The sequence below is a fragment of the Paralichthys olivaceus genome, chromosome 14, assembly GCF_024713975.1.
Source record: "Paralichthys olivaceus isolate ysfri-2021 chromosome 14, ASM2471397v2, whole genome shotgun sequence".
Classification (NCBI taxonomy): Eukaryota; Metazoa; Chordata; class Actinopteri; order Pleuronectiformes; family Paralichthyidae; genus Paralichthys; species Paralichthys olivaceus.
Genome location: NC_091106.1, coordinates 15,652,964 through 15,667,466, shown reverse-complemented (window position 1 = coordinate 15,667,466; position 14,503 = coordinate 15,652,964). Strand labels below are relative to the sequence as shown.

Here is a 14,503-nt window from a genome sequence, read left to right as displayed (position 1 = left end):
TAGCTGGTTTCACAGTTTTCCATTGCATAAAAAAACCCACTTTAACTAGGTCATAGTATTCTGCTTCTGTCACAAAGCATTCAGCAACAACACAAAGACGACACATGATTGAAAAATGATAAGGATAATCACTGAGCATTAGAGTTGAGAGAACTGTTATTATCTGTCAGGTGAATATGAAGCTCTGAAAAGCAGCATCTTAGTTTAGCACAGACTGGAAGCAGGTAAATGGGCTAGATTTGATCTGTCCGAAGGAAACAATAAATACATACCAGCCCCCTCACAGTATATCTTCATCCATCCATCCAGAGGAGAGCATGCAAACTCCACACAGACACCAGCCAGACCAGGATTTGAACCGTGAACCTTACTATGCACTGCTAATTACTGCACCATCTCGCCGCCCTCTTTAATCCAATCAACACCACACCACAAAACCTGGGTATGTTAACCAGAAAATAGGCAATGTATGATTTTAAAATGTGATTTTTGTACAGATTGAACAACAAAAATAAATAAAATAGATACAGGATATAAATTTCAAAGTTGCTGGTCGACTAGTTTCTTTGTGCTCAGCAACACAAACCAGCTGTTGTGTCATGTTTACCACACAGTGCTATTTCTCATCAAACTCTGTATTAAAGTAAAAGAGTAGATTTCCTGAAATGTTTCTTGAAGACAGTGTGTGGTGTTAGAGCAGGCGGATGTTTTCATGCAACAAAGGATCTCTCTGATCAGCATCTGCTTGTACACGGACATTAATGATTTACTTGTTTTCCATATGGTGTTTGGTTTGTATTTTCCTCAACATATTATGCTGCAAGTTGAGTCAGTGTCATCTTTGCATGTATTCATACTTAAAATTTTAAGCTTTACCTTAATTTGAATTATTTTTGAGTCCTGATTGTTTTATTGGAGAAGTCTTCTAGTAAAACTAGATTTATAAACACACATTATCAATATTGGGATGACAAAGTTCTGTTCATCTTGTATTTTTTTCTTATGTTGCTGCACTGAAACATCACAAAAGACTAAATCTAATAGCAAAAATTGAACCTGAAGAATCTATTCTAGCTTACCACTCTTTGGGTTGAAAGAAACAGCATGTCAGCTGCTTGCCTCTTTACAGAAGAGATTATTCCATGTAGCGAACATGGAATACAGAATCAGTCAGCCTTCGATCTACTCATCAGGGGGAGTGCGTGATGAATCAAACATTACACTGCTCTGCCATGCTAAGACCATTTGCCTTAGGGTACAGAGGGTGAAACAAACACATGATGAGAATGTGGGAGAAAAACAGAAAGGGGAGGAAGACACAAGCACACAAAAAAAGGGGACAGGGGCCGCATGGCAATGAGAGTAACGAAGGTAATAGAACCTCTCGAGATCCACGAGGAAAGACTGACAAGATGATGCCACGGATTGGAAAGTATTAGAAGCGACTTCGGGGTAAAAAGAAGCTAGTGAGAGAGACGCAGACAAATGGATCCGGTTGAAGGTCAGAGGGATGGAAAAGGAACGGAGAGGGTAACAGTAGTTGACAGTCGCACAAGCGGCGGCCTTGGTTAACGATTGATTGGTTCTCTAATTAGCCTTTTCCAGTGTGCAGCCGAACATCACAGTGACTACTTTATCATGCTGGGAGGATCCCTGCAGACGTGTGAATAGACAGGTCCCCCAGAGCTCGGCTCTCCTCATTCAACACAAGACTGTCGGAGTCAATGTATTTTTATTGCTGATGCTTTGTCCGACACAAGATGTTTTCACTTAGAAGTGCCGAGCCCCACTGTGTCTCCAATCAATTGTATTGCATTATTTAAAAGAAAGGTTTTCCTGCAGCCTATCTCAGTGTAAAAATTAGTGAAAATAAAATGTTATGTGCGCTCAAGTCACAGCAGCAACTTTATTAACATTTTTCATCAGCAAACGTGTGATCATCCTTCTGTAATACTGTGAATCCTATTTCACAGAATTTACATACCTATGTGAAATTCTTAACCGTTACAAAAAAACCATCCAACATTATGATTTTTTTTCCTTTTGCCTAATTTGGATTTTGCACGAAGCAACAGCATCTTAAATTTTAATGCTCTTATCTATGTGAGGGAGGAAGAGAACACATCTTGAAAATATATGCAGCCAGAAAACGGTTTGGGGAAACAGACCCCAGGGTTATGGGATTAAAAAAAATTGGTGATAATAGTGTAATTTAATTTAAGACATTTTGGTCATGAAATGTTAATGCTATGTGTATGAGCTGAAATAACGTACTTATCACATGATGAACGGACTAATCTGTGAACTCTAGGGAATATTTTACTCCCTCATGGATCTTATATTTGAGAAGAGAAAAAAAACATGCAAATAAACGGAGCAAAAGTGCTTCTGTATATTCAAGCCTCCTTTTTATGTTCTGATTCAAGCCTGTAAGCATATTGTACAGTGAGAGTGGCTGAACTGAGCACATTTACAGGCAGGTGGCACTAAAATTTAATTTCCACACCAAGTGCTGGGTAAAAAAAGCATTCTGCATCTGAGTAACCCAGACAGTCTTGCATAAAACACTACCAACTGTGCAAATAAATAAACAAGTAATTAAGTATTTAGAAATAAACAGAAAATCAGGCATGGAGACATATAAATAAAAATAATGAGCGCATGGAACCAGAGAAAAAAGTCAGAACGCAGTGGACTGAGAGGAAAAGTTTTCACTGAGATCAGAAGGATTGTTCAAGTTCAACTCGCTGCTCTGCTGAGCCTCCGCAGCCACGTTCGGTTGACTCGCTCCATTTTCAGTGCAGCTCCCGCTCGTCATCGAGTTGATCTGGATCGCAGAGCTGGAGTTGATTGTTTTTGGCTTGCTCTGCTCGTGGCACGGATCAGAGCCCTGCAGTTCGTTAGCACCCGCTGATTCCTCAGTCACTTGTGGTTTCTTGGTAAACTTGGGCACCTTGCAGTTTTTGTCCACTTGGCTGTACAGGTTGGCAACAGACCTCTCTATCTCAGCCAGATTCTGGATGTTTTTCAGGATCCCCTTGAGCTCCCTCTTTGTCCCGATGTCTGCTTGTGACAGGTCGAGAGGGCGGGGGTGTTTACGCTCCGAGACGGGACGAAGCATGGACACGGGCGGCAAAGAGGTGGGAACAAACTGCACAACTGGGTGTGACTGAGTGATAGCCGGTGAGGGAGGGGGAGGAAGAGGTGGCGGAGGTGGGGGAGCACGGGCTTTATGTATGGGAGGGGGAGAGGATGGAGGGGGAAACCGAGTTTCAGCAAGGTAGAAGGCTGAAGGTAGAGATGGGGGTGGGCTAGAGGGAGGAGATGTTGGCGGGGACGGAGGCTGCGGTCGCCGTGGAGGAAGCGGTGGGGGGATATCTGGTGGGTCGGGTATGAGCTCCACTGTGATCTGACACGGCTGCACCGTCATGTAGTTGGAGATGCTGGAGCTGAACTTCCTTAGGACGGGTGGAGTCGGCTTCTGGTTTGCCAGGGGCCACTGCTCCTCTCCCTGAGTAACAACAATGCTGGGGGGCACATCTCGACCTACTGATGTGGGGCTGTAGGGGTAATCCATGATAGAGAACAGAGTATCTGAGGTCAGCTCCAGGATCTCATCGCTGTCTCTGTCCCTGACAAGAATGGAAGAGAGGGAGCCCAGGGACTCTCTGCTTTGCCTGAGGGGTCGTTCCTGCAGGTTCTGTTGTTCAAACTGTCTGGCCTGCTCACGCACCGACAACTTGGTGTCTGTGCTGCCGCTAATGTCAAGTGTGTCTGAACTCTCTGTCCTCTGCCCGCCTTTCATGGCTGCTTGAAGTATCTGCAGCTCCCAGGTAGTTGGGTCCATAAGCGCTTGTCTCCTTGGCGCTTCATAACTGTGCAGCCCTCCATGAATGCGAGCAGGCATTGACCAGTTGCACCCCAGCGCCGCTGAGCGGGAAGGAGTAAAGGAGAACCGCCTCTCCACATGGGGACTGCACAGGGGACTGTTGTCTTCGTAGACAGGGTTGTGTGTGGTGAGTGGGTTGTGGTCAGAGTAGTAGGTCACGCTGCTTTCTGACTTGGGTAAGTTGACATGCAATTCTCCGTTGCCAAGGGCTGCAAGGGAGCGACAGGCAAAGGTGCTAAAAATCCTCTTGTGGTCAGCCTCCTCAATGACAGACTTTTTAGCCCTGTCCCAGTAAGAGGTGGAGGTGGAAAGGAAAAGAAAAGACTTAAAACAGGTGAAGATTGAGGGTTTAAGAGCGAGCGAAGCAAAGGAAAAAAGGGAAGAGGCAAAAGCAACATTTGTCTGGCATCTTAACTGATTATGACTCTTGGTGCTGTGACTGATTCTGATCATACATAAATCCAATCAAGCATTTGATGAATTGACTTAAATAGCTCAACATTTGGTTTTAGTTTATTCTAAAGAATAATAAGATGCGATCAAACAATAAAAAATTGAATTATTATTCCCACAAATATGTCAAGATATGACCCAAAGATACAAAAAAACTCTGGACGCATGAGTGCAGACAGTCACAACACAAAGAGATGTGAAGGTTAGGACAAGAGGACACATGAGGAGACAATTGTCTAATTGTGAGGTGGAGAGGAGACAGTGATGGCTACTAAAAGCTGCTTTCAGACATGCACTGAACTCTGGGTAATCTCCTAAAATTGTCCAGAAGGGCAGTCAGTGAGAAAGCAAATAGCAGTTGCTGTGGACAATATGCAGGGTTTGTCCTGTCAGCCCCTTCGTAAAGACTCTGGATAATGAGTGAGCTCATGTGAGAATACAGCAGGATCGAGTCTGGAGGATTTGCAACGAGCGAGCGGACGTGTTGAGACGTGCGAAACTGAGAAAAAAAAAGAAAAAGAAATGTCCCAGGATTAAAAAGAGGTACCGTACACGTAGAGGATGCAGATGAAGATGTCAAGTCTGAAAAAAGACGAGATTCGAGAGCTTTGGCCGAGAGGTGCTCAAAAACATGCAAATTCAGCAGCAGAATTTATCCATCATGTCCTGGATTCTCTTGCTGCGTTCTTCATATGTGAAAAGCAAAGTCCGGAAAACGTCCTGACTCAATCGTGTGGCCACAGAGTTCATGTCTGAAAATGGCTAAAGGGAGGTACCTCTACAGACATGGAGCTTCACTTTTCCTAACTACATGGAAGTATTACTACTGAGGTTATAAATATACTTTCCTCACCAAGGTCATTTAACAAAACACACCTTACAAATTCCTATCTCATTTGAAAAATCTTTTCATTTCATTAAGGTTAAGTACATACTAAAACCACAGCCATCTATGGGAAGTGCATATGCTCAGTAAAAGCTAACAGCAAGCGGGAAAACAAAGGAACGCCATATTTACAAATACTATACGTATAGATCATATTCATGGACCTCATATGTGTTGGGATTACTTACTGCAGTCTGAATCCAGAGAGACAGGGGGATAGAAGTGATGCAGAAGAACCAAACACAGACAGATGGTAAATGACTACAGCAGAAATGTCAGAGGTGTTAATGTAAAATGAAGACAGGGAGGAGGTGTGAGTGCAAAGGTACATCATGTTTCTGAGGGGAAATCTACGATGCTGATTTATTTGCACGCCCGCACATCCAGTCCCTGCACACAAAAGTGTTTATTACACACAAGTTTCACACTGCTCCAAAGTGTTTTAATGGGATTGTTTATAGGAGAAACTCCACTTATTCTGAGCACAGTCTGGAAAATAACCCCTAAATAAACGATGCTCGGCTCAGAAACAATCCCCCTGAGAGTCTTTCCTGCCGCTACAGAGTCAAAAGCCTGTGTTGTTGTTGAGAGTTGGTCAACATCTGTGCTCCGTCTCCAGCTCTTTTACAGCTTGCCATTAAATTTCAATTTTCTTCTCTCTTCTAACAGCAGTTGTGATGTTAGCAGCAGTATTTCTTTAAAGAATTTACCAAAGGCAGTGGGGCAGCAGTTCTAATTCAGCCTCATTTAATCCTCCAGCAATAACATTTGATTGCGTGTTCAGAGTGGTATTTAACTCGAAAGGTGAAAACCGATCATGCTGATATTCACTGTAGGTATCAACAAAAGGAACCTGTAAAGTAATCTAAGTCAAATTCAATTATTAAGCACATGCCAGATTGTGTATTTGTGTCTAAACTAGAGTGAGTGCATTTTAATAACTCACACACACCTTGAGAGAGGGTTTCACAAAAAAATGCAGACGCAGTCAAATCACAAACACATACATACAGTCACAGTCTATCACCAGCCGTGCTGCGGCACACAGTGGTCTGCAGAGAGGGGATCATGGTTTGAAAACCAATGAGCAGATAGATCCAGTGATGCAGCGTCTGTCGCATCTAAGGCAGCAAGTAGACTGATCGAAATTCACAGAAAGAGGAACCTGCTGTGCACAATACAGCAGCGGCCTGATGGGAGGAGGTGTGTCGTGTGACAGATAATAAAGGGTCAGGGTTTACTCACATGCTGCTGTCGCCCAGCTCTTCATAGAGGTTAGCGCTGGGAGCACCCGCAGGAGGTGCTTTCCCTCCCGGTGGTAAGGCCATCTGAATCCGAGCGGTTTTGGCACATTCTGCCTGTCGCCTGTGCAAAGTGTTAACATGTACAGTCACAGATATATGTGTTTCTGATGTACCACAGAGTATTACTGCCATGCTGAAGAAACCAAATTCAGAGATTTGGAGGGTAAAGTCGTAATATTATCAGATTATTACCAGAACACAACAGCCTGGTTCTTTCTTAGGAGGAGACACTGTTTCTTACACTATCTTTTCAAAGCTCTGATACCTGATACTGATATTATGCTTCGGATGACTCACAAAATTACATAAGTTGTTAACATTTAAACTTTTACTAAACAATAATGTGATAAGATCTTAATTTTAAACCGAGCAACAAATTGATCTTGTCTGCAAAAGGACATGTAGCCTTAAATTATGATTTTATGACTTTATTCACATAATATTATGACATTTTTCTCATTAGAGACCTCATTGTCGGTAAATTACTACATTATTCTTATAAAAATTAAGAACTCTTGTAAATGAACAGTTTTCTTTTAAAATGCCGACTGTATTCCAATTCATTTTCATTTTAAACCTATGAGAGGCACATGCAGTGACTTGTAGTAAATCTGAAGATGCTGTTGTGTTCAGTCATGTGTGACGAGATGTTGAAGATAGGAAGTGAATAGTTGTTGCAGTGGAATGAGGTGTGTGTGTGTGAGGATATGAGATTCTGAACACGACCTGGATAACTGCGAATCATCACACACTTATACGACATGAAGTGAAACATGAAGAGGAATTAGTACTTACTCTTTGAACCTGGTTTTGATGTAGCAGAGAGGAGACAGGAAGAGAGAAAGATGGGAGACAAAAAAAAACATGTTAGATTTTATATAATAAAATGATTTTAACACCAGAAAGTATTTAATATTGGCCGGTCTTTTCAAAAGCAGACACACGTGAGGTGGAATAAATCGTGCAACTATTCCCAAACATAAAATCTTTGTATTTCTATCCATTTAAACACTAAACTGTAGAAACAGGAGAGGAACTTTAGATGTTTCACCAATTTCTATGCAAAGTAGGAAGCACTCAAGCCTCAAGCAGTGACTGTGGGGCTACATACAAAAACAGCAACTGCTTCTTTCTTAAGTGAATCCTCCACACTTCATATCACCATTACTTATTCACAACAGAAATTCAATTATTCCACATGAATAAACAGATTCACGTTTTAAAATAAAAAATTCATCCCTAAATTTAGACAAGCAGAAATGAGAAAATGATTTCCTAAATCATTTAATTTTACCAAAGCCATGTCACCACCAACAATGAGCCATCTGCCAAGGCAGTTTGTGTGTTAGGCTAATGTCACCATCAACAGCTTTCTGCTGTGTTTGGTCTTCACATTTGCATAAGGACAACCAATCCGCCCATCTGCCGTGAATAAACATTTTCCAAACATCACCGTTTATGGAATGCTCTCAGCATACAGACGATTAGAGGGGATAAGAACCGGGCTCCTGCCAACTAAGAGTTAAATTGCCTCGTGAACGTGAACGATGCTTCAGACAAAAAGCGTCATATTTCATTTCTGCAGTGTGTGTGATGCTTGAATGAGTGAGATAAAGCGCGAAAGAGAAATAGAGAGAAAGAGAACGAGAGAGAGCGCTGTTTACTGCATCTGTCAGCCAGAGACGATTGAGTAGTGTGAAGACGCACTGTGACAGTTACAATTGGCTGTAGATATTTGTCACAAATAAGTGTTAATTAATCTGCTTTCACAGAGCATGAGGGAGACCAGCAGAGTGCACAGTCAGCATGTCTGATGAGAGAGAGACAGAGAGAGAGAGAGAGACAGACAGAGAGAGAGAGAGAGAGAGAAAGAGAGAGAGAGAGAGAAACAGGCAGCGAACAAGCGTGACACGCACAGGCTTCATCTTAAATATGTGAAATAGACTTTTAAACTATGCTGTTTGTGGTTTTCATGGCTCTGTTCCAACAGGTCAAAGTGCAGAGGACGTAAATGATGGTCAACATTCAAAGGATTAATATCTGATTTTGTCAGGAGGAAAAGTTTTACAAGTACAACACAGTATCTGTCATGGTAATGGTCTACCTAATCAAAATATATTTCCCTTTTAACACCCTGACAACCAGATAAAGAGGATTAATCGATTACAGAGTCCTCTGTAGTAGAGAGTATACTCACTGTTTGTAGGTGACCATGACGATGAGGATGGCGGGGATACAGCAGAGGATGATGATGATGGCCAGAGCCAGGAGCGCTCCCTCTGTGTAGCCGACAGCCTGAGCTGCCTTTTTCACACTGGCCACGATGTCCGGAGAGCGGATCTCCAGGACGCGGCCGCCCTCGCCGAGGTGCGGCTGGAACTCCTTGTTAATTTCCAGCACGTTGCCGTCGAGAAATCTGTGATTTATTACAAATAATGAGCGCAGGAGAGTAAATGGTTTTCAAGCAGAACAGAGCCACTGAGTTTGTTATTTATCTTAATCTGGTGAACTTCTGAATTTCATGTTTATTTGAAAGCCTCTATAATCAATATTGCTTTACGGCAATGATATATAAAATGACAACTTGAAAACTTTGCAGTGAGTTTCAGCTCATAGTTCATGTCTTGTCTGCAACTTCACTGATTTGGTTCAGCGCTCTCTCGCTTGTTTTCACACATGGACACATTGCCTTTCACATATCAAGAAGGCAGCAGGAGATTGTCTGTCAGTTTTGCATCTCGTGTGTTAGAAATATCATCAACACACCAACTCACTGGCTGTGAATTTTCACTCAAGGGTCTGTCAGGTAAAGTTCTGGAAAATGTCTCGAGCATGTCTCAAAGTATCTGATTTTATGACAGCAGGCTGCTGCTTTTAGTGAAAAAGCTCTTCAACGTCACTGTGCACTACGCTGACTGCCCAGTGACACAGTTAGCGAAAAGCTGCTGAACACATTTGCTTAAAAACCCTCATTTGCTAAAAGACAATTATTTCAAGGCCAATGACATCTGGCAATTTTACCATCACATTTTGAAAGCTGAAACAAGAGACTGAGGATCGGGCAAACTGGAATTACATTTGTTTTTAATCTTTGAATCCAAATGATTTTGACCACGAAAAATAATTAAACATTGTGTGACCTTTCTGCCAGCAAGTGTTGAATCACATGTTTTCAATAAGTGTTAAATTACCGACCTGTGGCAGAATTTGCATCATACGTGTATATGAGCAACACACTCACTGATGTTCCATTAACCGGTTGCTTCAAAGTGGCTTTCAAACAACCTGACTCACAAAGGAGCAAGCTGGCTGCCATATCCAATTACTGTCAATTTTTGTTTTTCTATAGGTGAATAAATAATGGCTATGAAGGAGAGTCCACACTCAAGGTGACATGAGGATAATGCACAACACAACAATCCACTCGCCGTTACTCTTTCTCCCTCTGCGATCTGACAGCAAAGTCACAGACATATAACATGCAATTACCCCCCCAATGTGGTCAGACATGCACTGCATGCATAAAAGGCCGCTTTTACTGTACAATTAGCTCTGCTCTCTGAAAAGCTGCCACTTGTGATCAGGGCGATGGTCGCTATTTTTGGTTTAAAAAAAAAAGAAGACGCTGCTTGTAAGACACCCTGCTCATGGCAGCAGCCTCAAGCTCCCACTTAAAAAAAAAAGGCTGTGGCGCTCCTCTGATGGTCAAGGACACTGATATAATAGATTCAACACTAACACAAAGCACATCTATATGTCATTTGAGTGGAGGATTTGCAAATGAAGGAAAATTGCACAATCTCATTTCAAATAGAAAGAGGACGATTCTCAGCAGAGGCCACAGATTTGGATAAACAAAGACAGAAAGGGAACAATAGTTTTATATTGACTGGAAACTCTCAAGCTCTAGTTGAACTGGCTTTTCAAAATTGGTGTCTGATTGATTTGACAAAAGGGCTAAGAAACACTGGAACAAAGAAGTTCTTGAAAGCACCTTTTCTGTCGTCAACCAGTGTTTCAACACACTTTCTGAGAGAGATCACTGGTATTACATCTCTATCTCTACATGTCCCCAAACCAAAAGAAATAAAACTACAGCTGACATAATCACCAGGCTCCTGGAACAGCCTTCAAGGCACCGGCATGACGGATTGATGGACTGACTGAAATACACCAATGCCCTCACTCTCATTTTGTCCATCCCTAGCCTCACCTCGCCCTTCTCTCCCTTAAATCTGCCCCTCTACTCTGACATATGACAGATTTGGTGCACCTGCAGGATAATCAAAGTCGTATAAAGAACCTAAAGGTGTTGAGAAAGTGGAGACGCTGTGGGAGAGGAGAGATATTTGCTGACTCACTGTGTGGACAGAGGGGAAGGAGGGAGACATGCAGGGCATCAATTTCAACCAAATTGTGGACTGGAAGTTTTGCAATAAAAATTCACCCACTCACTTGAAGAGCTCCTGGCGTGAAATGGCCCTGTTGGTGAGCGGGTCTATGGCGTACACCATCAGGTCCGACTTACTGTAGTCCTCCAGTTCAAAGCCATCGCCATGACGACGTGGCCCAATCGCTTCTACAATAACTTTGGCACCTGGAATCTGGTCCTGGACGTGGCGCTCTAGAATACTGAAATGAACATAATACAAGTCAAACTTTAAAAGTAAAGAAATCTGTCATTTCTTTATCTGTACTGCTTATTCTTTGAGGGTCACAGGGGAAGCTGGAGCCAATCCTGGCATTCACACTAATCCACAGTTTTCGGTTTGGAAAAAGAGGCCGTCCCCATTTGAGTTTAAAAACTCCTGCTCTGTATTGTATTCTGGATGTGCAGATAAGGAGACATTTGGAAACGGTGATACAGTGACCTCTTTAAACACCGACTGTCAGCAACAGCTCCACCTTGGCGTTGGTTGAAGAAAACAAATAATTCTTCTTACTTTTCACAACTGTTCTTCCTTGATCGTAGTATTTTTATTAACTACTCAACCAGCTGCAGAATAGACAATCATCTCCATATTTACACCAGCGCGCACATTCCCAGTGTAGGAGAATGATATATATTTTCATCTGTGCTAGCATGGATTGGGGATTATTACTGATGTGGAGCAAAAATGCTTATGAGGACGGAGATTTAAACGTATTAGATTGGATGTAGCCTTAGAGTCTCCAGTTACACAAACGCCAAACAAACTGCTTGTCTTTGGATTGTGGGAGGAGGCAGCATGCCCACTGAAAATACATGGAGAACATGCAAAACTCCACAAGGAGAGAACACGGCTGAAAAGCAGAGAACAGAGCTCTGCACCACCGTTCTGCCTTAAATAAAGAAATATTGGCGTAAATACTGAAGTTGGTAGATCATGTCTAGACTTAAATAAACCAAAATCCAGGTTCACATTAGTTCAAAGGATTTCTGGCAGCTCTGTGACCACAACCAATATGAGAGCCACCAACCTTAAGCACTATACTCTGGCAAGGTTTGTGCCATTGGGCAGCAGCTTGTTTCTCCACACTGGGCTCTTGGCAAAGCGAGACTATGATAATCCTTTTTCAGGCTGGGAGAAATCCACACCTCAAATTACAGCCAATAAAGGAAAGCCTTTGCTGTCTACATTTGCCAAAGAGGATAAACTGTTTGAGCACTCAGGTAAAATGGCCCTGGATCATCACCAGCACTGTGAAAAATTGCAGACCCATCACATGACATCACTGCAAAGAGCTTAACATGACTAATGCGTGTGCTTTTTCAGCCCAGACAGCGGTGTCACTTGTGTGGGAAGGACACAGAAAGCTCTTGAAAAACAACTGTTTACACCAATTTCCCTTTCAGAGGAACTAATGAGGCTAAACACTGTGCACCGAGAGCTGCCAAGAGATATTTCATGAATCTGATCATCTCAATCTCATCATTAATTAATTAGTAACTGACTCCCGTGGATTGACTCAGTGGCTAATCCATGATCATATCTTTTGTTGATGTCTATGTGACATTGATTTGTATTAGTCCGTGTTAATTTATTTTTCTGATCGTAGTGGGAAAAGCACTGCACAGAAGGATTCAATTCATTTTCCAGTGTCTTCTTATCACACAGGAGCTTATGTTAAATATAAAAAACTCCAAAAATATGCCTTTAGAATAAGCTTGGAGGTGGAGCTAATTCAAATGGTCATCTCCAGCCTTTCAAATCCCTGGCAAAGACAGTTTGTCCTGAGACAGACGGGGCTGAAGAATGTGGTGGTCCTGATTCATTCGAACCGCCGGCACAGGCTGCCGTGGTCTTGGCCACCAGGGAACTCCTCGACTTTATACGACATTTCTCTCACGAAACTGTGTGTGTGTGAAACAGCAGGTCTGCTTCAGGATGGGGGACGTCTCTGAATGCTTGACGAAGTGGTGGTTTAGGGATTTAGTTTCAGAATAACTATGGAACTGTTTACCTCTTTCAATTAAGTGTCCCCACTCTGCTGAGACCTTTAAGACCAGACTGAAGAGCCACCTGTTCTCTCAGGCGTTTGACTTTCCTTGAAGTCTTGTTTACTTCTTTATTCATTTATTTGTTTTCAGCCTGTATAGCATATTTGTAAGCCGAGGGGGTTTGCTCTGTGAACTCATAGTAAGCATATTAGGGGGCTTTTACTATACTATTCTTACTATTTTTTTATCTCCACTTATTCTATTGCTATTTTATTTTCAACTCTGGTTGTTTTTAGAATGTGCTTTATTGATAAACAGGAGTGGTTGCTTTGATTAGAGGGTGTTAACACATACATACACACACACACACAATTTCCTCATAGCGACATTGATATTAGGTTTTTTTCTTGTTTAATATTGTGTCATATTTCAGATGTGTTTAGTTTTCTTACCGAATGAGCTCCTCTTTTTTCTCTTCCACTAAAGTGGGAGGGACAGTGGACACGACAACTTGCATGTCCAGTGCGTTGACCACAGAAACCTGAGAGAGAGCAGGATAGAAGGAAGGAAAGGAAAAAAGCAAGGGGGTAAAGGAGACAGCAGATAATGGAAATCAAGACTAATTTAGCCATTTATTCACATGCCCTACAGTGATTTTGGTTCAGCCTATTCAAATGCCTCTTTCCTCGAACCAAATGAGACCCTCTAACCGCCTGCCTGTATCGGTGCCATGCGGCACACTTGACAAGCCCTAATTCTGACCCCACAGTTAAGTGCACGGGCAACAGCCTCTGTGCTCTCCAGCCAAATCTCCCATGCGGCTCCTGTGAAATTAGCTTTCCCCTTGAAATTAACGAGCACCGTGGTTAAGCACTCGCTGCTCTCTCATATCCAGGTAATGTCCCAGACCCTCCTTCTGTCTTGTTAGGGGGCTTGTTAGCCAGCCACATTTCACTGAAACAAAAGAAAAACAATAATCCTGCACACAGTCTGGAGAGATGAGCAATGACACAGGAACAAAGCTGAGGCCGAGAAATCATTGGTAAAAAGAAATCCACACATAACAACATAATAAACTTATTAGTACATAAAACTGATTTTAACCTTCATTGACTCTATCATACTTAATGTGAAGTTTGTGGTTGTGTTTTATAGCTGGTATCTATTGTTTTATTTTTTATATTTCTCCTTTATTTAACCAGAAAAGCCCCATTGAAATACCACCTCCTTTCTGCCAGGGAGTTATTGGCAGCGATGAAAAAACTACTTTCAAACATAAACAGAACCAAATAACAAAATAAATAAAACACACTTAAACAAAAAGAAAACTGATTAACACACAGAAAAGAGGTTGAAATAAACAGGATCAATGGCAAAATGAGTAATGCAAAATATAAAGCATGTGTTTAAATTAATGACATAAATAAGGACATAATTATTGTTAAATTACTCTCGCAAATCTACCTCATAAAACATTCCTTCATAAAACACTAACAGGTTACTCCTCTCTTGTTGTGGAAGTCTCACAAAACATACAATCAATATGTCCC

General features: G+C 42.0%; 1 protein-coding gene across 4 annotated transcripts in view; it reads right to left on the bottom strand.

The window, feature by feature from the left end:
- The window catches only part of LOC109636652 (protocadherin-15-like), a 190,050-nt gene that overhangs the window by 6,546 nt on the left and 169,001 nt on the right, over positions 1-14,503 (bottom strand). For 2 of the 4 annotated variants that reach the window (XM_069538672.1, XM_069538673.1), the window contains 4 exons: positions 13,406-13,494; positions 10,988-11,164; positions 8,730-8,948; positions 6,697-7,336 (listed from right to left, as the gene is read on the bottom strand). In XM_069538672.1, the coding sequence (XP_069394773.1) occupies positions 7,324-7,336; positions 8,730-8,948; positions 10,988-11,164; positions 13,406-13,494 (498 nt within the window). In that variant the 3' untranslated portion in view covers positions 6,697-7,323. Of the gene's footprint in view, positions 1-6,473; positions 6,594-6,695; positions 7,337-8,729; positions 8,949-10,987; positions 11,165-13,405; positions 13,495-14,503 lie in introns of those variants that run through there. The other 2 variants (XM_069538674.1, XM_069538671.1) reach the window with 2 other exon arrangements.